A 23686-nucleotide genomic window follows, 5' to 3' on the forward strand; every position below is an offset into this window, starting at 1 on the left:
TTCTTGGACATCATTGACAACCATAGTAGTTCACATTTAAAAGGTATACAGTCAAAAGTGCCCCAGAACTGTTTGCTTTCCTAAATTCTTCAAATGATCTCATTTTGTGTTCAACAGAACAAAAAAAAAAATGATACAATATTTTTCCTAAACGATGTCCCAAATGTCAGTTGCTAACATTTCTCCAAATATCTTTTTCGTGTTCATCAGAACAAAGACATTCGTACAGGTTTGGAACAATTTGAGGGTGAGTAAATAATGACAGACTTTTTGTTTTGGCTGGAGTATCCCTTTAAGCATGACATGTGGATTAGTTTGGGGGAATTATAATGCTGTTGACTTTTAAACATTTTTTTAACATTTGGTGATATTGTCTGAAAATCTAACTCCGTTACTCTATATATTAAAAACATCTCTGTGTTGTTCATCATGGATTGAATAAATGTAAATGTATATATTCTACAAAAAGGCGTCCAATTTGCAGATACTTGTTATAAAGGAGGACAAAGAAACTCATTAAACAATTTATTTCAAACAGAGATGAATTTTTGTAAATACCAAATGCAAACGATATATGTACAGTATATACAATGCAATGGAATTTACTTTGGATAACAGCAAACAAATGTGTGAATGCAATAATTAAAGCATATTATTCATCAACTTAAAACTCAGATCTTGCATTCACCTACATAGAAAGAGGGATGCAATAAAAACAACCTATTGCTTTTTTGCAATCGTGTCTCTATGTTGCTTTCAGGGACATTGCAGACTCAAGGGAAATTGCCACATAAGTCACTTTCAACCAGACACAGTCCTGTTTTTAAGAAACAGGATCAAGCAACAGATCAGTGGTTGACTTTATGCCCAGTAAATGTTGGTAAAACTTAGCCTCTTGTTTAGCTAAGACCTCGTACAGAGGGAGACTGGTAATGTTGTAATGAAACGCACAGGCTCTCATTATACCACACAAGGCTTTGTATTGTACGGATGAGTGGGGTGAGCATCTCCTTAGCCAAACCAGCTGATCACCTCACCAAAGCCTCACTGGCAGCTGTCAGGCACCTGACATAATAAAAGAGTGACATCAACCATCACCTTATAATGGGTTTCAAAGAATTGTGCATTATAAGCATACATTGTTCTTTTATTTTTTTGTATTAATAATGTCTTGCACAGCTAATAACATCAATTTGTTTGCCATCCTGAGAAGATATTCACCACTGGTCTCCTCATAGTGGTTTTCAATGCGAATAATATAATACTTCATTAAAGACCATTTCCTGTTTTGTTCTACAACAAAGTACACGATGATAAGTGTGAAGTTAAAAGGAGCTACCATAAGGCTGTGCATTAGGATTGATGAATAATACAACCATTATAGTCCTTATACAGCATTTAAGCTTGTTGCCAGCTTGAATTTTTAAGACTGTCTCTGTATTTAAAAAAAAAGAAAAAGAATTTACACAAAAATACAAATTCTTTCATAATTTACGCAACTTTATGTCATTCCAAACATGTATGACTGTCTTTCGTCTGCAGAACACAAAAGATGATATTTTGAAGAATGTTGGTAACCACACAACATCGGTTCCATGACTTCCATGGTATGGAAACAAAACAATATTTATCAGTTTTCTACTGGTTCTTGGGTATCAAATCACTGCACAGTTATCAAACAATTACTATCACTCTTTTCCTAAAGACTGATAAATAAGAATATATACAGTTAACGCCCACTGCCACATCAGGCACACGGGCTTTCACAGGTATTTGTTGAGCAACTTTCCCTGGTAGGTGCCAAGGTGGATTAGGAGGGGACGTAAAAGACCGATATCAGCCTACGTGCAGACTGGATGTGCCCGGCCAAATCTCGATTGCCTGGTCACATAGTCAATGCGTGTGACATTATGAAAACCTGATCTAGCCAGACTGTGAAACTGATTTATGAATCTTAGTTTTTAACCTTATGCCAAGTCTGTCATGCATGTCCTAGAATTTGAATGTTGATTTGCGCTTTAAACAGATTTATAAGCAAGTAATTTAGTTGCTTGTTCATGCAGATTTGTTCCTTTGGTTGCCTGGCCTAATTTGCGTGCGTCACACTGACCTATTTTACTTGAATGCACAGATGGTTTGAACGCATTTGGTCCAATATTCCAATGTCCCTCCTTAGTCAAAGAGCGATTTTTGATACAAGGTATACGTGGCCTCTGATAGGCTACATTTGATGGTAGGGAGTGTGGTCTTGAGGGTTTTTAACCAAAATACATAAGTTCAAAGAATGACTGCTTCTGTAACCACAATTATGACAGTTTAGAGAATTTTGGTATGGTTAGGAAAATCATGTCCATATCTAGAAACAGGAATGCTACAAAAATGCAGGAATTGCAAAAAATGCTACAAGAAATGCTCGTATTTGGAAAAATAAGGATTAATCTACCAAACTTTAATTCTTTGCGATCCATGCAGTGTACAGGCATAAAGGCTTTGGTAACATCAGTGATGTAAAGTATTGGAGTAAAATGTAATCGGTTACTGTACTTGAGTATCTTTCTGGCTACTTTGTAGTTGTACGGAGTATTAAAGATATTAGCAACTTTTACTCTTGACTACATTTTTTAATAAGTATATGTACTCTTTACTCCACTACATTTGTAATGACTAATACAATTACACATTGCATGGCACCTAATTTTTTCTGCAGCAGTTCATTACTGCTTCTTACTGCTTATTTTAGTTCTGGGACATCATCCACTACCATAGTACAAAAAACATTGTATCTTTTTGTTCTGTTGAACGAGATATTTTGAAGAATTTAGGAAAACAAAGTTCTCAGGCACCTTTGACTACCATTTAATACTTCCTACTATGGTGGTCAATGATGTCCCAGAACTTCCAAATAGCTTTCGTGTTCTCAGAACGAAGTAATTTATACAGGTATGAAATTACAGGAACACGAGTAAATGACAGAGTTATCCCTTGATGGTTGAGGACTAGTGCTGCTTTGAGCCTACATTCAGGAGTAAAATACTAAAGTACTGTTAAAGTCAGAAACTCTTTTACTCAAGTCGTTTTGGAATTGTCACTTGTAACGGAGTAATTTTCACTGCAAGGTATCTGTACTTTTACTCAAGTATAGTTTTCAGGTACTCTTTACACCTCTGGGTAACATTTTACAATAGCTAACATGCACTAACAATAAACAATACTTTTAAAGCATTTATTAACCTTAACTTCAGTATTTTCGAATACATTTAAAACAAATGTTTTAAAGGCACCATGCATTAACTACTATATTGACATTAAAAGGATTAAGCTGAACGATATTGCTCATATTAATACATTTACCAATGGTAACAAATACAACCTTGTGATATGTTACGAAGGCTACAAACACCAAATACACTTCCTTAGATTTAAAGGTCAGAAACAAAAAAGACTGGACACTTTTTATGAGTCCAAGATACTTTGAACATTTAGATAATGTTGTCTCCGAATACCTTTGGAAATTTTATCCAGTTTGTGCAATTCAGGGTGGGTCAAACACTACAGTAAAGAATTGAAGAGATTTCCAACAATAGAATAGACTTAAAACACACAGGCTCAAACCTGCCTGTGCAAAACACATTCCACATGAAAGCTGAAGTGATGCACCTTATAACGTCAAATTATCCATTTAGGATCTGATATTTGACCCCACCTCAACAGTAAATGTTGCCATCTGCACGAGGAAGTGCAATACCCAGAAAGACAGTGCAGCACAAGTTTAAGTTAACGCTTTATTTAATAAGTCACTATATTACAGAACAATATAAAATCTGAAATCTTTTAGGACAAACAAAACTTGAAGACGAGTGGCATTACAACTCATAATGGGCCATCTTAAAGTGACACCATGCATGGCAAGCATACATGTGGGAAATGAAAGTAGAAGGCACGCCATTCCACATGGACAAGTGCACAGGAGCAGCATTAATACATAAAATCCCCTCAATAAAAGGCATGGGCTAGATGAAGAACAGAATTACCAGCATTCCGATTCTCCCATAGCTTGATCACATCAAGGGCTTTCGGACCTGGCTTACAGAGGAACAAATACGAAAGCCTAACTGGAATACATTACACTCCACTGAAATGATCGGTTAAAAACCCCCTAAGCCCTTTAACTTGTAGTGGAACGGTCACAAAAGCATCGGAGCTTGTGCGTAACTGCCAAGAGAGGTCACCTCACTCGTAAATGAAAACACTTGATGCCAAAGAGAAATCTAAAGCCCTTAGTCAGCTGCTGCCCCATTTCCCAGTCCAACGGTTCAAAAATTGTCCACATTACTCTCAAAACCAAACCCACTCCTATCTCAACAGGCTCCCACCACCGATTTCTCTCTTGTAACGATTCGTGAGGTGGTCCGCCTGCACAGTGAGTTTGGATAGAACCCCAAACAGTCCGTGGAGATGATAGTGAAATTGGCTCTCCAGGTCTGGGCAGTCTTTAGCATCTCCACTCATCTGCTGCTGTGGCTCCTCCTGCTTCACCGTCATCTCCAGGAAGCTGCCACCCATCTCCCTCTTCAGCAGGCCCCACTCCATGTCATTCTTAATGGACTTTAGGAGCAGGTAGTGCTCATACATGTCCCTTTGTTTGGGGTAGGAGGGCTCGTTATTGTTGTTGTGACTAACAGAGTCTTCACTCGCGTTGTCTTCCAGAGGCACATCTCTTAGCAAGCTTGGCACCATGATGGTCTCGTTCATGTTGTTGGCAGCAGCGATGAAGCGGTTCATCACGTTGAGCAGCGAGTGCTTGTTGCAGTGTGCGTCGTTGAGCTGCATCATGACGAAGCTAAAAACAAAGTTGAATAGGAAGATTTACGATTAACACGTATGCTAATATTACAACTAACGTTAGTCTGAACTACGTTACAAATGAATGAAGGTATCGTTCATTCGATGGGAGCGTAACTACTAGTTTGCACAGTCTCGGGTGGAGTTACAAGCCGCACAATACAGGCCGTTGGCTAACAGTCACAAATGACGCCTAAACTACCAAGCCAATTAAATGGAGTTTAATGCATTACGTCGTTAATGTAATAAGGGTGCAAATGTCTACATAAAGCAAACGTCTCACGTATGACTTTGCAATGGTCATGCAATAAACCGAACAAAGAGTCCACAAGCACCATATACAAATGACTAACCTGAATGAAATTGATATTTGGACTGGATTAAACAGACGACAAAGGATTGGTGACGTAGTCAAAGCTTCACACCGATCCGTCAGAGAAGAAAATTCACTTCCTCTGCGAATACAGGCGGAGACCGGCAACACTTATACTGTGGACGTCATACGAGGAGAGTCGCACGTCCAATGAGGTGCAGAGCTGCTGCTGAATGACAGGCGTTCGGACCAATTGAGCGTCACCATTTTACTTCGCTCGTCTTTCTGCCTGTACTTGTTTTGCAATCTTGATGAAATCGTGTTAGGCCTACTGATGATTTTACAGTGTTATTGTCAAATATTTTATGTCAACAATACGAGATGCGGTCCGGTTGCCGGTTTATTTGAATGATGTTTAGCTTCTTTTAATGAAAAATTACCGTATTACGGTATAGTACTCTGTATTTGCATTTATACGCTTGAACATAAGATGTAGAGCACCATTTTCTATAGCAAACCGATGGCGCCATCAGGTGGTTCCGTGTCAGAAGTCTTGTCATACAAAACACAAGTTTATTTTTTAAAAGAATAATACAGTTTTCACAAAGAACAGCCTATTGACATTGTTGTTATCTTATAAAGATATAAAGGTGTACATGCCCCAAAAGCAATCCCATATGCTGACAAATTGCAGAGGACGGTCTATCTGCCTTATGGTAAGTACATTATGAACATGTTGTAATGATGATAAAGAAAATTAGGATTTAAAAGGGATCAATGGATGGATGCCTTTAAACATGTTAATACCCCTGCCCTGGTAGGATAGCTCTGCCTTTTCTTTGTATGTACAATTTAAATATTGTTACCTGACCAACCTGTGTTGAATTCACATTTTTGTAGAAATATAAAGTTAAAGAGAAACGACTTAAATTCTTTTCATCTTATTACAGTCATGACATGAAACAACTCGTGTCATAATCATACTACCACTGTTACATAAAAAAAGACCAGACAACTACTTTCACAAAAGCAATTCAAATGGAAATAATGGACATACATGTTTCTGTATTAAAACTACTTCTTGAAAATGATCTGGAGATTAAAGAAACAGAACTCCAAATGTTATACATGTTTGGTGGCTCAAACGGTGATAAAAAAGCATCCTGAATTAAAGTCAAACAAATTGCCCCTTTGGCAAGTGTTGCAAAAATGTTCACTTTCAGGTTGCATGCAAGAAACTTTACTTTTTTAGATGCAAAGTTTTAGCATGTGTTAACTGCAATGAAACAAAAGATAGTACACCATGTACGGCATAACAGTGTGTTCCAGATTTAACACTGGCTAAAACAGATGCATATTCTACAAATTTTGTTATATCTAATCTTTGTTATATTTACTCTAGCCCAAAAAAACTGAATATGCAAAACAGTCTTTTACCGTAGGAACTGGTTCTTTCTATTCAGTCTAGTTACCAACAAAAAAGAATGTTTAAAAAGCAGCCATAAATTCTATAAAATTAAATGTTTAGCTAAGGCATACAAAATACTGAAATGAAATGGGTTTCCCTTTGTGTCAGAATTACTCCTCATGAATCTTGAGTTGATATCCTGTAAGCAGATAGAAGTGGCAGTAAGTAATGTTTCTGCATTGCATTGCTTCATGTATCGAAAGTATTTTTGATATCAAATAAAATCTATGGCAGAAACCATACCTGTGGTGTAGGGACACTACACCATCTCATATTGGTTGTTGGTGATATAGCGAGACAGACAGCATGTCAGGAATATCCCAATAAGCTAAAGAGGAAAACAGCGTCAAATTGCGACAAAATAAAAACTTTTATAGGTATAACTTCCATCATTTGAATAGGCTATTGTGGAACTAAACCAAACAAATCGTGAAAAAAACTGGGAAGTACCTGGAAGAATGCTATTCCAAAAGAAATTCCAGCAATTATTCCAAGATTGGCCTCCATTGTAATAGTCATTAGAGAGAAACAGCCCTACAAAAAATATATAATTTTATTTTACAACTATAGATGTTACTTATAGAATATAAATGGTGTTTGGCAACAGCGGAGCTCTTACCTGCTGATACACCACTGATGCCGCCAACGTGAGATTCTTAAGTTCTGTAGTAGTGCAGTTAACACCAGCAGACACATTGCAGCAGCTTTTGGGTATTCCCTCCTGTTTGAAGTATTCTGTGTTTGCCCAGCTGGTGTAGTTCATCTCTCCACAGCACTGCAGCTACAAAGAAAGTAGCATTATTAATATCTTGTGTGCATTTCTCGATGAACCAGACAAAATCTTTGGAGCAAAATAACTTTTGTAAGTTGTGTAATTCTGATATTATTTACTACTAAGTCATGCTTACTGTTCTCTGGACTCTGTCCAGATCTTCACTTCTTGTATCCTTTCCACTGTAGGCGGATTCAGCACTTTTATAAACATCCTGAAGTACTGCTTTAATCTAAAGAAAGTTTACAAATAAATTTCATCAGCAAATAGCTAATGTCATTAAATATGTTTACGAAAAGATTTAAAAATGTACCTCATGTCTAAAAATGAATCCAGATATGCCTGCCACTAGTTCAGCAAGAAACACCAGTGTCAAGAACATGGCATACTAATGAAGAGAAAAACAAATGAGAAAATGCTAATGATCACAATAAATACACAATGTTTATAAACATAAAAGACCATGTTTCCCAAAAGCACTGTAAACCGAAGTAGATCGTAGGAAAAAAAACATCCACTTCAGTTACTGTTACAATTGACTTTGGGAAATTTCTACTGTACTTAGGTCACATCCTTCTTCGCCATGTTTCATACAGTATCAACCATACTTATCACTCTCAGCTCTGAGATATAGTTATCTTGTCATATCTTTATAGAACTCACCAGTTTCAGCATCCATGGACTTCCACGGCAGGTAGCGAAGCAACCAAACAGTCCAAAGATGATGATGATGGCTCCGGTCCCGATGAGGACATACGGTGCATTGGTCCCCTTGTCCGACTTTAGGAGCAGGTCGAACTCCAAATTAACCTTTCCCCATACTCCAACAGCCAACAGGATCACCCCTGTGAACTACAAACATCATCTCTCAGACATATTCTGTAGGTGTGGTGTTCATGGATTTGCCTGAAACTTAAATTACAAGGCTGCAAGATGCTCATCCCAATTCTTGATAATACCCTTGCAAATGTAGACATCAGATGGAAAGCTTCGAAAGTTTATGTATAAAAGAAATACAATTTTATTCTTCATTAAAAGTTGAATGCGTGTTAAAAGTAAAACTGACCTATTTAAGAACTATTTCAAATGACTGAAATACAATGACCGAGTAGGAATCTTTGACTATCACTTTTCTTTATACATTTACCTCCCCCAGCAGGGCTTATGAGCATGACCATCTGGCCATATGTCTCCTGCCTGCTAAAATCCACAGTGAATAGCAACGAATGGTCGAGATAAAACTATTGCTTTGTACTTCGCACCCAATAACGCCATGTTTGATAAACTTTTTATATCAGTGTCCTTAGTCTCTGTATAAATCAATATTTTGACCAAAAAACTTTCTTGCCAAAGTACAAAAGCTAAGTTTTATAATTTGTCCGGAAACGAAATGAAACATCTTAAAATTGAAATGTTACATCACGTGCAACTATGCAACATTTATGGCAAATGTACCACGCCGGTAACAATAAAAGGTTTTCTGTAGGACTTTTACATAGTCTTTTAAGTTTGTTGATAATAAAAAAGCATAAAAGCATCAACTCATCATCTAAGTTAAGCATCAAAGCTTAGAACGGTGTTTTTTGTTTGTATGAAGAAAAATAACGTCAAACGTTAAATCAGGGAAAAGTAGCAACAGGAACAGCTGTTTGTAGACTGAGCCCATTGTTCAGCGTGAGTTAGCAGTGCGGATAGCCGCCGCAAGCTAACGGCAAATCGGACGAAAACTCACCCAAAAAATCAAACTGTACGAGACGAGGAACGTCTTCAGACACGTTATCACGGGTTTGGTTTGCAGCCGTGCGGATGGAGGGGACATTCTGCTTTTTTTTCAGCGGATCAGCCTGGCGACGAGATTTTCCAGAGAAGAGGACTGGAGAAGAAAAGTTGCGTGTGTTGGTTTCTGTGAGTTTGTTTGGGAGCGGAGGGGTGATGATGGTGCTGCTGTTGAGTCAGATTGAGTGCTTTTCCCGACAGGAAGTCCTCTTTCAAAAACAGACAACCGAGGATGACCTAGATGTATAAAAGTAACTAGAGAAAAATGCCCGTTGATTAGAGTGAATAATATAATAAAAAATAACTCGAAGACGCAGTGGCGTGTATAGAATATTTTCTGAACGATCGGAAACGTAAATTTTGTGTTTGTATGTCAAGGCCTTACGCTACTGGGAACCATATTTTACACAGTTGCTGAAAAGATCACCTTTCAAGTGCCATGGGAATATCATGTTGTTTGCACGTGGTACAATGTTAATCCTCTTTTTGTACAATATCACGTTTTCAGACATATCATCATAGGTAGGCTTAGGCTATTACCTTGGTCTTTCTGGAATGTCATGTAAAACTGCATCAATGCTAATCATTCAGAAAGTAGCATTGCTATCTAATAGCATTACTGCACCATGTTACCAGCACTGTACTTGTATGCCGTTTACTTGTGTAAAACCATTGTAACTTAATAAGGGAGTTTTCACAATCTTGTAGTGGTGGTGGCTATTAATACAACTATGGTAGGCGTATATTTTTCCTAGTATAACGTAAACGAGATTTCATTTTAGGGTAGGCGTACTAACCCTGCATTATTTAATGATTGGCAGGTATATAAAACAATATCGATGTATCAGAGCAATACCACTTTACAGCACAAAACTATTCATTGAGAAATTTAATTCTGCTGGACAGTATTTAGTCAGATGGCCACAAGATGGCGGTGTAAAACAAAGTATCGCATCGAACCTGACAGACTTTTGATGTGGCTTCTTTACAAAACGACACAATGTCCCTTTATTTTTTCACCGCATTTTATTTTTAGATACCTTTTTTTGTGGCTTGCATAACTTGCTGTGGTAATCTTTCAAATGAAGGTCATATTTCGCATGCTATCTTATTATTTGTGTTAGATATGGGGTTTCAGTAGGCCTATTTTTTCAATGGATGAAAGGTTTTTTGTTGTGTGTTTTGTATACATCATTTGTAAGTATGAATGGTTTTCTCAGATGGGTACAGTTGTTAAGGAGACAAAGAGTTTGACGCAAGAGACTTGTTCACCTTTAGGACATCAGAAGAATTTGAAGTGAGGAATATGTGGGAGGTAAATGATATATTTACTAATGCACATTATGTCACCAGAATGGGTGAGATCTGTTAGATGTTAAAGATGGGATAACACACGCAGTTTCTGCCAATCTCATATTAGTCTTGATTACCTATACAGTAGTATTGCATAAGTAGTATCTTCGAAGAGTATTTGGTTTGATCAAATTTATAAAAGAGAGTTACAGCTGTACGATTATTTCCGGAAAAAGATGAGCTGCTGGAGGCAGGCAGGGGGGATGCAACTACAGCACGAGCACACAAAACATCATCGCATTAATCCTTGCACGTACGCGCCGATTGCCAACAAAACACAGACATATGACTTAGTTTGACTTACCGCGTGCAGTTCATGTCCGGCATCTTTTAGCACTGGGACCGCTCCATCTATCAGTTTCAAACGATCTGCAAATCCAGCGTTTTATCCACCGTTTATATAAGATCCATCACTGAAATGCTGTGAACAAACAAACACACCTCAACTTCTCTCTCAATCGCAAGAGTAACGAGCTGGCCCACAGCGCAGCCAATCTTGACTCAGCGCAGCCAATCTTGATAAGCGGGTCTTCCTATCGCTCGTCGTTTGGCGCGTCGGCGGGCTATTTCTTTCGCCTTGCCGTGGGCGTGCTTTTCTGGGAGAATTGCCCAATAAAAGGAATAGGGTCCCTGTTACGAAACAGGGTTCCAGACTTATAAAAACTTTCAGAAACAATTTGGAGTGCTGAGGGAGTGTATCAAGCACAGAAATACTACTACATATGTCCAACTCGTTTTTTAACAAGTTGATGATGTTAAGCATGAGAAGCCAGCACGTTCAACAGTGAAAAGAAGTCGGAATGCATGACATAGCATGTTACTCCGCCTTTAAAATCTGTAAACTTCAGTCCCACAACACCTCAAATGAATGAGAACTGGAACATAATGACTGGAAGTTTTGTGTGTTTAGCAAAGAAATTAGTGAATGTACATATGTAAGTTTGATTGTGATTGTGTAGTGTGGTCACTGTCTCACATTTAAGGTTTGTTACATGTTGCTTATATAATAAATAAAAAGCTTTATAATTAAATAAAACAGTTGTATCTTAGGCCAACTGTAGTTTTTAGTTTATTACAGAATTTAGTAAATGATGACATTGGTTTTTTGGGGTGGGTGAACTATCCCTTTAAAATGTGTCTGTGCATGTATCGGGAAACATTATGTGAGATCCTCTTTCACTCAAACTAAATTAAATTAACAGCCATTTACCAAACACTAATGCTGTAACCTTTGGGTATGGTTGAGTGATTGAGCATATGATGCATGTAATGTATGAGAATATATGGATGTCTCTGAGTTTAAACCCCCTTCTCTCTCTCTCTCTCTCTCTCTCTCTCTCTCTATTGCATGCATACTTTCTCATTGCTCATTTTATCTCTCACACACATTAATGGAAACAATGCAAGGTTAGGTTTCTGCTTTACCTCACCTCAAGGGTCCACTGCTTTGCTTTATTTTATGTGAAGTAATTCCCTTTTGTATTTCTATATGTGATGGAGTGTAAGGGATTAATTTGTGTGTGTCATTGGGGTTTTCATGCTTAAATAAGTTAATTAAAAGTTAATTGAGAAAACATTCTATTCCTAGCAACATTTCTATCTTTTAGGTTAGCAGCTACTGAACTTTCTTCATAATAAATTGAAGCAAACTTTAGAGTCTCTTCATTGTTAATCATTTTGAAGACAAAAATGAATTGGTGATCAACCGAGGGTGTGTGGACATGAGAAAAGGACTGTACTCAATCTGATAATTGTAGGTTTGCATTTATTATGGAACACAACTCCTGGTTATAAAAAAGCTAAGATCATGATAGCCTATTGCTATGTCTATTCCCATGCTCAGGAACGTGACAAAGCAAACAACCAACTGCAATCTGTATTTAATACACAGTTTTTAATGCTCCATGGTGCAGAACGCACAAACACTCTCCTCCCTCATGACCCACACCGATTGCCCATGCAAGACAGTAATTAACACTTATTTTAACCATTATGCAAACGAGCCAGCAATTGTCTATAGTACATCATACACAGTACTCTCGACATTTGCGCTCTAGTTATTTTTTTATGTAAACATTTAATGTTCGGGAATGTCAAAATAAATTGCTCAGATATTCTTTAAAACACACGATTTGAACTACTAGAAATCTATCATAACACTTTTTTACGCATGTAGACGGCTTGATTGCGCTCGCGAATGTCAAGTTTCCCAGTTCATGTGCCGCGCGCGCAAGGGAAGCGTCTGCCGAGAGCGCGTGAGTCAGTTCGTGTGGAGAAGCGAAAAGCCCAAAGTGCTTTATCTTTACTCTTGTGTTTGTGGGTGATTATCGTTGAAAGGGAACCGAACTACTCTTGAGGCGTTAAACTCGCTTATATTCAGATGAACCGAGCCAGTAAACCCGGATCTCCCGTTGCCATTTGCTTGATTCTGTTTTAATGCATCTCTAGAGGCCCCGGTCATCGGATCTGAATGCACGATCTTTACCTCTCACTTCATGTAAGTGTTGACGTAGGGTATCGTAAAGGAGATATGGCAGCTCTGATGACTTCAGGACTTTGTCTTGTAGCTCTCACTGTAACGGGTAAGTGTGCAATGCTTATGACTATCTCAATTGTTGTAGAAGCTAGTTTAAAACCAAGTCTAATCGTGCTTAATTGACACCGTTTAATGTCTGCAACCACAGAGAATGAGTATTAAAATTAACCAACCTGATCTAATAGGTCCGATGTGAAATGCATTCTTGATTTTAATGATTTAATCTGTTGGAGGACATTTAGCTGCATGCACGTTCAAAGCTTCACTTACGATCTGTTTCATTAACACTACAAATGTGAGCTGTCACACAATCTTCATTGTGTATTGTGCAGTTTACATCGTGCATAAGAATGAAAAAAAAAACATTGACTTGATCAGACTCACACTGAGCAAGAAAGTAGTTCATAGATATTACTTGAAGATAATGTACGCTGCATTATATACAATTCAGCGCCATCATCAAAAGTATTATTTGTAAAGATTTGATCAAAGGGGCATGGTCATATTCATGCTCTTATATTGAAGTATACGTGAATGTTTAGGATTGACACTTTTTCAGTCTATTCAGTGCATTCATGATGTCCGCTTGTGTGCATGTAATAGTTCTTGAGGCATTGAAGCTGTCATATCCTTGATTAGATCTTTTGCTTGGTGAGGCAGCTGCATAAAGGGTCCATCAAACACTTTCATGAATACACACAGAGGAGGGGAAACAATTGGACAACTTCATTGCAGCTTGTTGATGTGAAGGATAGCTTTTCCATGCACTTGCAAGGTTTGCTAACCATATGAAGAACATTTACATTTATCATACACTTTTATCCAAAGCAACTTATAGAACATTTACGATTTTGTCAATATTTAAAAAATGATCTTGATGTTTTGATGATAACTGTTTGTTAAAACATCGGTAAATTGGTAAAATTGAAATCAGTCAACCGTTTTGGATTCTGTTGACTGATCACTCTTTCATTAGCAGTATTGATTATTGTTCACACTAATGATTTTATTTCTAAAGTAATTCCTCCTGTTGAACATTGAGTCAGTTACTCACGAGTAATCAAGTCATGATTCACATAATGAACGGCCACATATTTGCCCAATGTTTTGGTCAATAAATGGAAATCTGAATACTTGAATTACAAAAATATTTCAGTTAATAAAATATAATTTAAAGGGCTCCTATTTTGCCTGTTTTCGTGATCCTGGTTGTGTTTTTTTGTGTGTAATATAACATGTATCAATTATTTGTTTTATAAAAAAGAAATATTTGGCAAATATTTTGCCTTTATTGCCCACCGCTGTGACCATTATTGCCTCCTAGAAACGCTCCGTTTTGTTCCTTGTTCAAAGAAGCCACTCCCGCTGAAATACGTATTGGACTAGCTAACCCAGTGAAATACGTAATAGCTAACCCAGTGTGTTACCATTACGGCATTTGCTCCGGTATATTCTAAAGCTATAAACAGTTACAGCAATAAACAGTAACAATGGCTTCGCCTCATCAGTTCAATACACAAATCGATCAGAAGCCTTTTTTTCAAACGTAACGGAGGCCTTGCTGCTAGTGAGTGAAACTGTGCATGTGTAAATGTCAATCCTTGTTAGAGATCCCGATTTTATTTCATACTATGATGAAGACGCAATGCCCTTATCTACAATGGCGAGGGACGGAACACGGAGCGGTTTAGTGTCAGTTAAGATCCGGAGATGGATAATAAGACAAGCAGATGGACCAGGAGCATTTGCAAACCCTTCAAAGGACATAGAAGTGTTTTTAGTTTTTTTTACATTTAGTCGCTTTTATCCAAAGCGACTTACAAATGAGGTAAACAATAGAAGCAATTGGAACAACATAAGGACAACAAAATGCATAAGTGCAGTAAAAACTGGTCTCATATAGCCCAGCACAGTAGGCCTATACAAAGCTACATTTTTCTGATAGAAAGAGTAGAAAAAAATCAAAGTCAGTATCTGTCAGGTGTTGCCGGAAGAGATGTGTTTTGAGCCGATTCTTAAAGATGGCTACAGAATCTGCTGATCTTGTAGCAGCGGGCAGCTGTTAGTTATCTTTTAGAATGCGGAAGCTGAATCTTTAGCACCAAAGCTAACAGCAGTAAACAGAGACTGTGATAAAAGTGAAAGTAGCCTAAAGCGCACAGCTCAGTCATGCGTTTGTCATGGTAACAAAACACTACTGCAGCCCAACATGGCCATTTCAGCCGTAGTTCGTTTCAGCCGTTTGCTGTAGTCCTTAAAAAGCGATTTCTTTTAAAGAGAATATCTCCCTTTGCAGTGATCATTGGGTTTTGTTACTTTGTATACGTTTCTTTATACCCAGACGGCAGCATTATACACTATATATGTTTTAAAAAATGGATTTGCAAAATAGGAGCCCTTTAATCACGCAGGGACTTGCTGTGTTGCTACATGATAAATTATAATTGTTATAAATTATATATTGCTATAAAAATATGTTTATTACTGTCAACATTTTCACAAAATTTTACCATAAAATTGTCCATTTAAATCTATTTTCTTACTGCAATTGAAACCCTCAAGCACTGCTAAAACACTGTTTTAAATTTGGAAAGAAATGCCAACGGAAAGATGCAATTTACGGAAAAGCCTTGAGCAAAAAAGATGTGTAATCAAGAGAAAGAAACACTCATTTAAAGTTAAAGTTTAGGATGAAGTGGAAAAGAAACTCCAGCACTATAGGCAGCTAGCTGTAAGGCCACAGCTATGGAATGTGTGTATATGTATGTGTAAGTTGTTTGATGCAGTTGAGGTTGACCGCAGACTAGGCATGGGCCGAATACTGGTTTCAAGGTATACCGAGGTTTGAAAGAGTCAAGGTTTCAAAACCACAAACCTTTTCTGTGATACCGTTTCTAAGGTATGAGCTGTGTTTACACAAAAATACATAATTAAATCATGTAATGCAATGTTGGATGTTTATGCCTAATGTATGGGCTATGACAAAAATATATATTTTTGAAAGAGTATTATAACTTTAAGGCTTTATTTTTACCTGACATATATGTTCTATGAATGTTGGTTAAAAATACAATGTATTTGTGTCCAGTTGAAAAGTTGTTGTTTGTATATGCAGACATTTGAAAATAACACATTTTAGTGTTGTAATTGCAATACCGTGAAACCGTGGCACTTTTGCGGAAGGTTATCATACCGTCAAAATCCTTAACCGGCCCATGCCGCAGACAGAGTAACTTTTAATAATTTAGTTGTCAAATATTAATGCCACACTGATAACACTCATTTAGTGATACACAGTGATTAAGCACTTCTCTTTAAAACAGTAAAGAGCTTAAAGAGCTTTCTTTTATGTAACTCAGGCCTCACTTAGGGAAATATTCACTTGTGTGTTAGTGTGCGTTAGAGTTAGACTAGTACCGTGTGTGTTTGTGTTGGCAGTGTCTGTTTGATGAGGCAGGTTTTATTTTAGTGCAGCTGAATTATTCACAGAGTTGAAGTGCATTGAGGTGGAAAAGCTTAGTGCATGCAACTGTTTGTGTGTGTCTGAGACGTCTGCTGTTTGTGTCTGTGTGTGTTTCCTGCCAAACCAGGGTTGGGGGAATGTGCGTATGTGTGGTTCAAGCGTCTGTCCTGTGTTGGTTGTGTTTGCATGTGTACTCTTTGTCTACATTTTGTGAAGGGCCTTGAAGCATGGGGCTTGTCTGAGTAAGCGGGGGCATTTAATGGCACTTTTGGGTTTTCCGTAAAAATTAGTCATCATTGTAGACAGAATTCTTCACATAAAATTTTGCTTTGCTCTATAATATTTTAAAGATAAGGTGAGATCTCCACTTCATTGCCTACTTTTCTGTGTCAATTCACAGCTTAATTGAATTCTGGTGTATGCATCCACATGAGCCACAACATTTACATTGCAGTGTGTGTAATGTTCATTCATTGACATGCTCACTAAACTTTCATTATTGGAATTACTCTCAGACAGTGCTTTCATATGCTGTAATATGAGAGCTTGTGATAAAGGGAATGTGTGCTGATGGGGCAGTGATGGGCTGAACTGCTGACTCATCCTTGGCATTAAATAATGATCATACCCTCAGGGTTTTGATGAGAGATGCGGCATAAAGCTCCCGTGACCCTCAGCACACTGTCTGTGGGTCATGATGATTGGTGCTTTCATGCATCTTGTTTTACGGATGAATGGGGCTGTTCATATAACTGTCTGGATTCATAATAATGGGTGTGTTAATTCCTTTAGCAGCATAATGAAAGTTGACATAAAACATCAACATGCATTTTTAGAGAATTAGATTAAGATTGCTATTTCATGTAGGTTTTTGTGATTAAAGGGGTTGTATGACACGGCTAAAATGAATATTATTGTTTGTTTTAGATGAAATGCAATGTGTATACACGATTTAAGGTTCAGAAACGCTGTATTTTCCACATACCGTGCATGTTTGTATCTCCTCTTTGCCCCGCCTCTCTGAAACGCACTGATTTTTTACAAAGCTCATCGCTCAGAAAAGCGAGGTGCTACGATTGGCCAGCCAACCAGTGCGTAGTGATTGGTCGAATACTGCAAGCGTGTGACAGAAACATCAGGTTCCAAAGCAATTGTACTGACAGCTACGCCCATTTTTACTTGCGTATACATTTGGGCGGTCTTAGTCAACTCATACCACGAACTGAGGTAGATTTGTGGTGGTGTGGTTACACGAGGCGTTTCAGGCAGGTCTGGGTGAGCATTCGCTTTTAGATAGAATGCATCTTTTGTTCCGACACTTTCATTTTTGTAATTTTACGTGTCTAATACATGCATGGGCAACTTATAACACACCAAAGACACAGAAAAACACATATTCGCACCATATGAACCCTTTAATTTAGTAAAGCCCTACACAAAATACTGTAGTATACATGCTATAGACTACTTATTGCAGTATTTACTATAGTTAACTGTAGCATATTATAAAAATTACTACCGTTGGTTAATGTATAGTATATTATTCTGTAGCATTAACTATAAACCATTTATTTAATTTAGTTTAATTTAGTTTTGTTTTTGTTTTTCTTTTCTTTTCGCACTTGTAAATAGGTAGTTGACAAAGGTGTCTAAAGGTTTGACAGCAAAAAGTTAGAAAACTGTAGGAAATCTGTAGTGTACATACTATATACTTCTACTTACTGCAGTATTTACTAGAGTAAACCGTACAAAATTGTTGCAAATTATAATAATTACTACAATTTAAAAAATTTATATTACATTATTCTGTAGTAATATCTATAATTGATAAACTGTAATAAATACTGTAGTATGTTTCCTGTGGTATGTTTACACTATAGTATCTAGGAATTTTACACATAGAAAATACTAAAGTATACAACAATATTTCTTTTAAATCTATTTTTATGTGTAAACGTTCTCCTACAGTATTAAAATAGTTTCTGCTTTGCATGCCTTTATTGCCTCTAGTAGGGCAATTATTTTCGCTACAGTGGCAAAACACATAAAAACAACAATTAAATAATAATCAAACAAGAAAATGTGTTATGTGCTGCCTCTGCATGTAAGAATTGCAGTATGTAATTGTAAATCTCATGTTTCAGCTAAACTTATTGAGCTGTTAGTCAGATGCAGTATGTCTCAGTGAGCGCAGAGAGACTCTCAGGCCGGGTGATTGTGTGTTGAATGCTGACTGCTGCCTCAGTCCTTCCCCTGTCAACTTAAATCTTGTTGTCTCTGTGCTCCTTGTCCCCATATTCCACTTCTTGTCCACACCGTGATGTCATGTGTCCTGACTTCCTGTCCCTTCGAGAGAGTGGCATAGAAACACCAGTAGAGTTTTTAGCTCCCTCTCTGACTACTTCTCTTATACTGAAACTTGTTTTTCCGTCTTTGTTTGGTTTAGCATAAATGATTATTGCACTTGCCAGTAGTGGATGAATTGAAATTACTGGCCATAATAATTTTTGAACAACTATGACAGTGTAGTATATCACCTTACATAATTCCTTCTTTATCTATACATGAAAATGGTATTACTGGGGTTTTCAGTGTGTCTTCGAAATGTCAGTTCTCATAAAAACATTGACAACTTTTTGGTTTTGTTATTCATAGTTTTAGCACATCTTGGTATCTTTTTGCATCCACATTTAAAACCTTGATGTGTTGATGGTCTATAGTTCACATGGCATAAATCCGATCCATATTTTTAAATAAACCTCTATTCAAATTTGAATCTGTCTCTACTAAAATATGGTCTATACAATAATGTGTGTTTTCCAGCTGTATGGTCTGCAGAGGTGGAGGAGCGGTTGGTGAACTACTTACTCTCCCCTGATCGATACAACAAGCTGATTCGGCCAGCAGTCAACAAGAGCCAGCAGGTCACCATTGCAATCCAAGTGTCACTTGCCCAGCTTATCAGCGTGGTCGGTACTTCACACTGAAAGATGCATGGAGCATTTTTAAAAGTGAAAGTGCTTGATCTTGCTAAGCTCGTATGTGACTATATTGATGTTTGCATTTCAGAATGAGAGGGAGCAGATTATGACCACAAATTGTTGGCTCACTCAGGTATGATTTGTGGATCTTGTGTGGTTGGATTGCATTTGCTCTACGAAGTGCTTTCAGAAGTGTGTGTATGATGTTTTTTGCAGGTATGGAATGATTACCGGTTGATGTGGGATCCAGAGGAGTATGAAGGAATCAGGAAAGTTCGTCTTCCCTCACAGCATATATGGCTGCCTGACATTGTTCTGTACAACAAGTGAGTTTTAATCTGATACTGGTATTTTATTTTATTTTTGGAAAAATTAGAAAACAAACCGTTAATAATATATTATCTTGTGTAATTAATATTGTATTTATAGTATAAATTACCATAAGAGAGATTTATATTCATTTTTAGTTTTTTTCTACATTTTTCTTTCACACCATAGGACACGTGCAGTTTTATTTGTCAACTACCCAAATATGTTTTATGAAAGAGATTATACAGTGTTTTGATTTTCGGCAGGATTTGACTTTATCCAAGGACAGAGTTATTGTCTTAATCTCAGAAATTGCCGGAGAGACTGAGATAAAATTAGCTCTTTTTTCACATTATGAGCTTCAACATTATCTGCTTTGACTTTCACCTTTGTTATTCTCTTTTTGGTGCACACAAGCAGAATATGATACTTTACTCTTGTTAATTCAAATACAACAATGTGTTTGTCATTTTTAGTGCTGACGGGACATATGAGGTGTCTTTCTATTCCAATGCGGTCATATCAAATAATGGTGAGGTTGCCTGGCTGCCACCAGCTATCTATAAGAGTGCCTGTAAAATTGAAGTGCGGGACTTTCCCTTCGACCAGCAAAACTGCACGCTCAAGTTCCGCTCCTGGACTTATGACCACACAGAAATTGACCTCATTTTGTTGTCAAACTTTGCCAGCCGAGATGACTTCAAACCAAGTGGAGAGTGGGATATCGTCTCCTTGCCTGGACGTAAAAACGAGGACCCCAATGACGTCACATATTTGGATATCACCTACGACTTTATCATCAGACGCAAACCGTTGTTCTACACCATAAACCTGATCATCCCCTGTGTTCTCATCACATCACTGGCCATCTTGGTGTTCTACCTACCATCAGACTGTGGGGAGAAGATGACTCTGTGTATCTCCGTTCTTCTGGCCTTAACTGTGTTCCTCTTACTGATTTCCAAAATCGTACCCCCGACATCACTCGCCGTGCCCCTTATCGGAAAGTACTTGATGTTCTCGATGGTGCTGGTGACTTTCTCAATAGTCACAAGCGTGTGCGTGCTAAACGTGCACCATCGGTCCCCAAGCACGCACACTATGCCGAAATGGGTCAAATACTACTTCCTGGCTCAGTTGCCTGGCTTCCTATTCATGCGGCGGCCAGGAGAGGCCAACAAACGCGAGAAATTTCACAGGAAGCACCAGCATGGCTCCTTATCTGGTCCACCAGCAAAGCGGGAGGCAGATGAGTCTGATTCCACCTTCTTTGTGAATGAAGATTCTACCAAGCACATTGGTTGGAGACTGAGTGAAAGCACAGAGTTTCGTAAGCGAATGGCGGTGAAGTGCTCTGCAGATATGGAGGAGGCTGTGAAGGGCGTCAGATACATCGCTGACAAGTTGAAGAGTGAGGATGATGATGAAGGGGTGAGGACTTTTACAATTCAGATGTCACTAAAATGTCTGCTAATTGAATTCATGTTCTTGGTGCATGTTTAGCTTTATTATAATCTTACATTAGACAAGAAAGAAATTATATGTAAGATTAGTAGTGCAGCTCAACAAAGTGTTATAGATCTGTACACAGTGTTTAATTGTTGTTTAATTGTTGCAACATCAAACATTGATCTGTTTGTTTGAGCTTTTTAGCCAGACAGAGGTAGCAACATTGGCTCAACCGATGGCATATGTTTGGCTAAACAATGGCAGACGAGGAAGTGTTTGAGTAGCCCATTTGAAAACATTTCCATTTGGTGACACTTGTTGCACAGAAATGATATATATTGCCTCTAAATATAGGTTTAGATGTTTAGTTTTGTTCCTGTAAGATCATGTAGAGTTTAGTTCCAACCTTAAACACGCAAAAATGAAAATTCTGTTATCATTTACTCACCCTCGGGTTGTTCCAAATCTGTATAAATCTCGTTGTCCTGCCTGAACACAAAGGAATATATTTGGAAGAATGTCAGTAACCAACCAGATCTCACCCCCCATTTACTCCCATAGTAGGGAAAATAAATACTATGGGAGTCAATGGGGGATGAGATCGGTTTGGTTACTGACATTCCTCCAAATATCTTCCTTTGTGTTTAGCAGAACAAAGAAATTTATACAGGTTTGGAACCAATACAATAAAAATCTTCAGGAATACACAGGTGGGGGGTGGAACAAAACATTCCAGGACGTGGCCCTCGCGGGGTCAGAATTTAATTGTTGTGCCACATATAAAGAAAAGATAAGTATGTAATGTCTTTGTCTCTTTTTCTCACAGATAGTCGAAGACTGGAAGTATGTGGCTATGGTGATCGACCGCCTGTTTCTGTGGATCTTTGTTTTAGTGTGTGTTACTGGAACCATTGGCCTCTTTATGCAGCCACTCTTCAAGAGCTATAACACAGCCACCACTGATGACCTGTAGAGACACAGATACAGACCTCAATCCAACACACAACAACAGCACAAAATAGCCATTTATTTTTGCTCCACATCCCCAAATACCCAGTCTTATTATTGACTTCATCTGACAACCCACTTATTCAACAACTGTAGCAGTGTGCAGGTTGTAAAACCCAACACAGAACTTCAGACCTGAAACATTTTGTATCGCACTATAGGCTCTGTGCACTAACCATTTATTCTCCTCTGTGCATAATTCTTCCATGCTGCTGAGTCGGAGCACAATACGGGGCACAGTCTGAACGTTTAGCTGCCCCTAACATTGACCCAATGTCAAAACTGTCATGCATAAAATTTAGCCCTGGAGGCCTTAGCAATCTTTAACGTATCGCTGACCAAAAAGTCTCAAAAACAAGATTGCCTCCAGGCAACAGTCGCCTTGATTTGGTAAAAGTCTGTTAAGAGAGTAAAAGAGAAGTGTTTTGTAATTCTACTTTTGCAAAACTTTAAAGCAATTGTGCGTTGGATATAAATCATAAAGGGATAGTTCACCCAAAAATGAAAACTCTGTCATGAATTACTCACCCTAAAGTTATTCCAAACCTGTATACATTTCTTTGTTTGGTTGAACACAAGGAAAGATATTTGGAAGAATGTTAGCAACTGAGATTTCTGAGGCACCATAGTTGAAAAAATATCGTATATTTTTTTTGTTCTGTTGAACACAAAATAAGAAATTCTGAAGAATTTAGGAAAACAAACAGTTTTAGGGCACCTTTGACTACCATTGCAATTTTTCCAACTATGGTAGGGAATGATGTCCCAGAAATCTCAGTTGCTAACATTTTTCTAAATATCTTTCTTTGTGTTTAACAGAACCAATACATTTATACAGTTTTGGAACAACTTGAGGTTAAGTAATTCATGACAGAATTTTCATTTTTGGGTGAACAATCCCTTTAAGAATTTACTAAATCTAGCTCACTAACAATAGTTATTCCAAGAAAGTCAGCAGCCTTGTGGCTGGAATGAAGATCTTACACCATTACACACACACTTGCATGTACTGTTCTTTAATACACATTTTCACACAACAAATTTTTTCTCCCAGTTTTACTTTTAGGATTAAACTGTTAATCTGATGCATTTTCTTTATCATTTCTTTTAAGTAAATATTCAGAGAATGATGTTAATTTTGAGCTGTATAGCCTTTCTTTAAGGCATGTGCTTTTGTTGGAATAGCGGATGAGAGCTTAACATATTATTATCATAATGTTTTAGTATTATGATGATTAGGTAAAATATTAAGAAAACAATTAAAACCATACAAAATTATTCAGACATTTGTGTTTTAATTTATGTTTAATTTAAAGTCTCAGTTTCACCAAGCACTGTGGTTTAGACTGCAGTATTTATTTCACAGGATACTCAGAGAAGATTTAACTGTTTTTTCAAGTTTTAATTAATCATGAC

General features: G+C 37.6%; 3 protein-coding genes across 4 annotated transcripts; 1 reads left to right on the forward strand and 2 right to left on the reverse strand.

Annotated features, from left to right (window-relative positions):
- Positions 1–3768: 3768 nt before the first annotated feature.
- On the reverse strand, positions 3769–5297 carry mid1ip1l (MID1 interacting protein 1, like). The gene is made up of 2 exons (XM_057349631.1): positions 5196–5297; positions 3769–4840 (listed from the first exon to the last, which is right to left on the reverse strand). The coding sequence occupies exon 2, from the start codon at positions 4831–4833 to the stop codon at positions 4354–4356; it is 480 nt and encodes a 159-aa protein (XP_057205614.1). The 5' UTR covers positions 4834–4840; positions 5196–5297; the 3' UTR covers positions 3769–4353.
- A 417-nt stretch (positions 5298–5714) lies between these two features.
- On the reverse strand, positions 5715–9374 carry tspan7 (tetraspanin 7). The gene is made up of 8 exons (XM_057349560.1): positions 9128–9374; positions 8059–8247; positions 7709–7783; positions 7532–7627; positions 7243–7404; positions 7074–7157; positions 6867–6951; positions 5715–6762 (listed from the first exon to the last, which is right to left on the reverse strand). Exons 1-7 carry the CDS (start codon positions 9212–9214, stop codon positions 6883–6885), a joined length of 762 nt encoding a protein of 253 aa, XP_057205543.1. The 5' UTR covers positions 9215–9374; the 3' UTR covers positions 5715–6762; positions 6867–6882.
- Positions 9375–12754: 3380 nt separating this feature from the next.
- chrnb5b (cholinergic receptor, nicotinic, beta 5b) lies at positions 12755–23532 on the forward strand. 2 transcript variants are annotated; one of them, XM_057350187.1, is made up of 6 exons: positions 12755–13106; positions 19347–19492; positions 19593–19637; positions 19721–19830; positions 20290–21244; positions 22089–23532. In XM_057350187.1, the coding sequence occupies exons 1-6, from the start codon at positions 12995–12997 to the stop codon at positions 22233–22235; spliced, it is 1515 nt and encodes a 504-aa protein (XP_057206170.1). In that variant the 5' UTR covers positions 12755–12994; the 3' UTR covers positions 22236–23532. The 2 variants fall into 2 exon arrangements, with proteins under 2 accessions (XP_057206170.1, XP_057206171.1); XM_057350188.1 differs by having other exon boundaries at positions 19347–19447.
- Positions 23533–23686: the final 154 nt, after the last annotated feature.

The sequence above is a fragment of the Triplophysa rosa genome, linkage group LG13 (genome assembly GCF_024868665.1).
Source record: "Triplophysa rosa linkage group LG13, Trosa_1v2, whole genome shotgun sequence".
Classification (NCBI taxonomy): Eukaryota; Metazoa; Chordata; class Actinopteri; order Cypriniformes; family Nemacheilidae; genus Triplophysa; species Triplophysa rosa.

Bases quoted from the DNA above. Each gene is read 5' to 3' on its own strand.
- mid1ip1l (XM_057349631.1), bottom strand. From the start codon at position 4,833: ATGATGCAGCTCAACGACGCACACTGCAACAAGCACTCGCTGCTCAAC.
- tspan7 (XM_057349560.1), bottom strand. From the start codon at position 9,214: ATGTCCCCTCCATCCGCACGGCTGCAAACCAAACCCGTGATAACGTGT. The intron at 8,248-9,127 runs GTGAGTTTTCGT...TGATGTTTGTAG, and splicing joins CGTACAGTTTGATTTTTTGG to TTCACAGGGGTGATCCTGTT. The intron at 7,628-7,708 runs GTACATTTTTAA...AACTTTCTTTAG, and splicing joins GATTCATTTTTAGACATGAG to ATTAAAGCAGTACTTCAGGA.
- chrnb5b (XM_057350187.1), top strand. From the start codon at position 12,995: ATGCACGATCTTTACCTCTCACTTCATGTAAGTGTTGACGTAGGGTAT. The intron at 19,638-19,720 runs GTATGATTTGTG...TGTTTTTTGCAG, and splicing joins CAAATTGTTGGCTCACTCAG to GTATGGAATGATTACCGGTT. The intron at 21,245-22,088 runs GTGAGGACTTTT...TTTTTCTCACAG, and splicing joins GTGAGGATGATGATGAAGGG to ATAGTCGAAGACTGGAAGTA.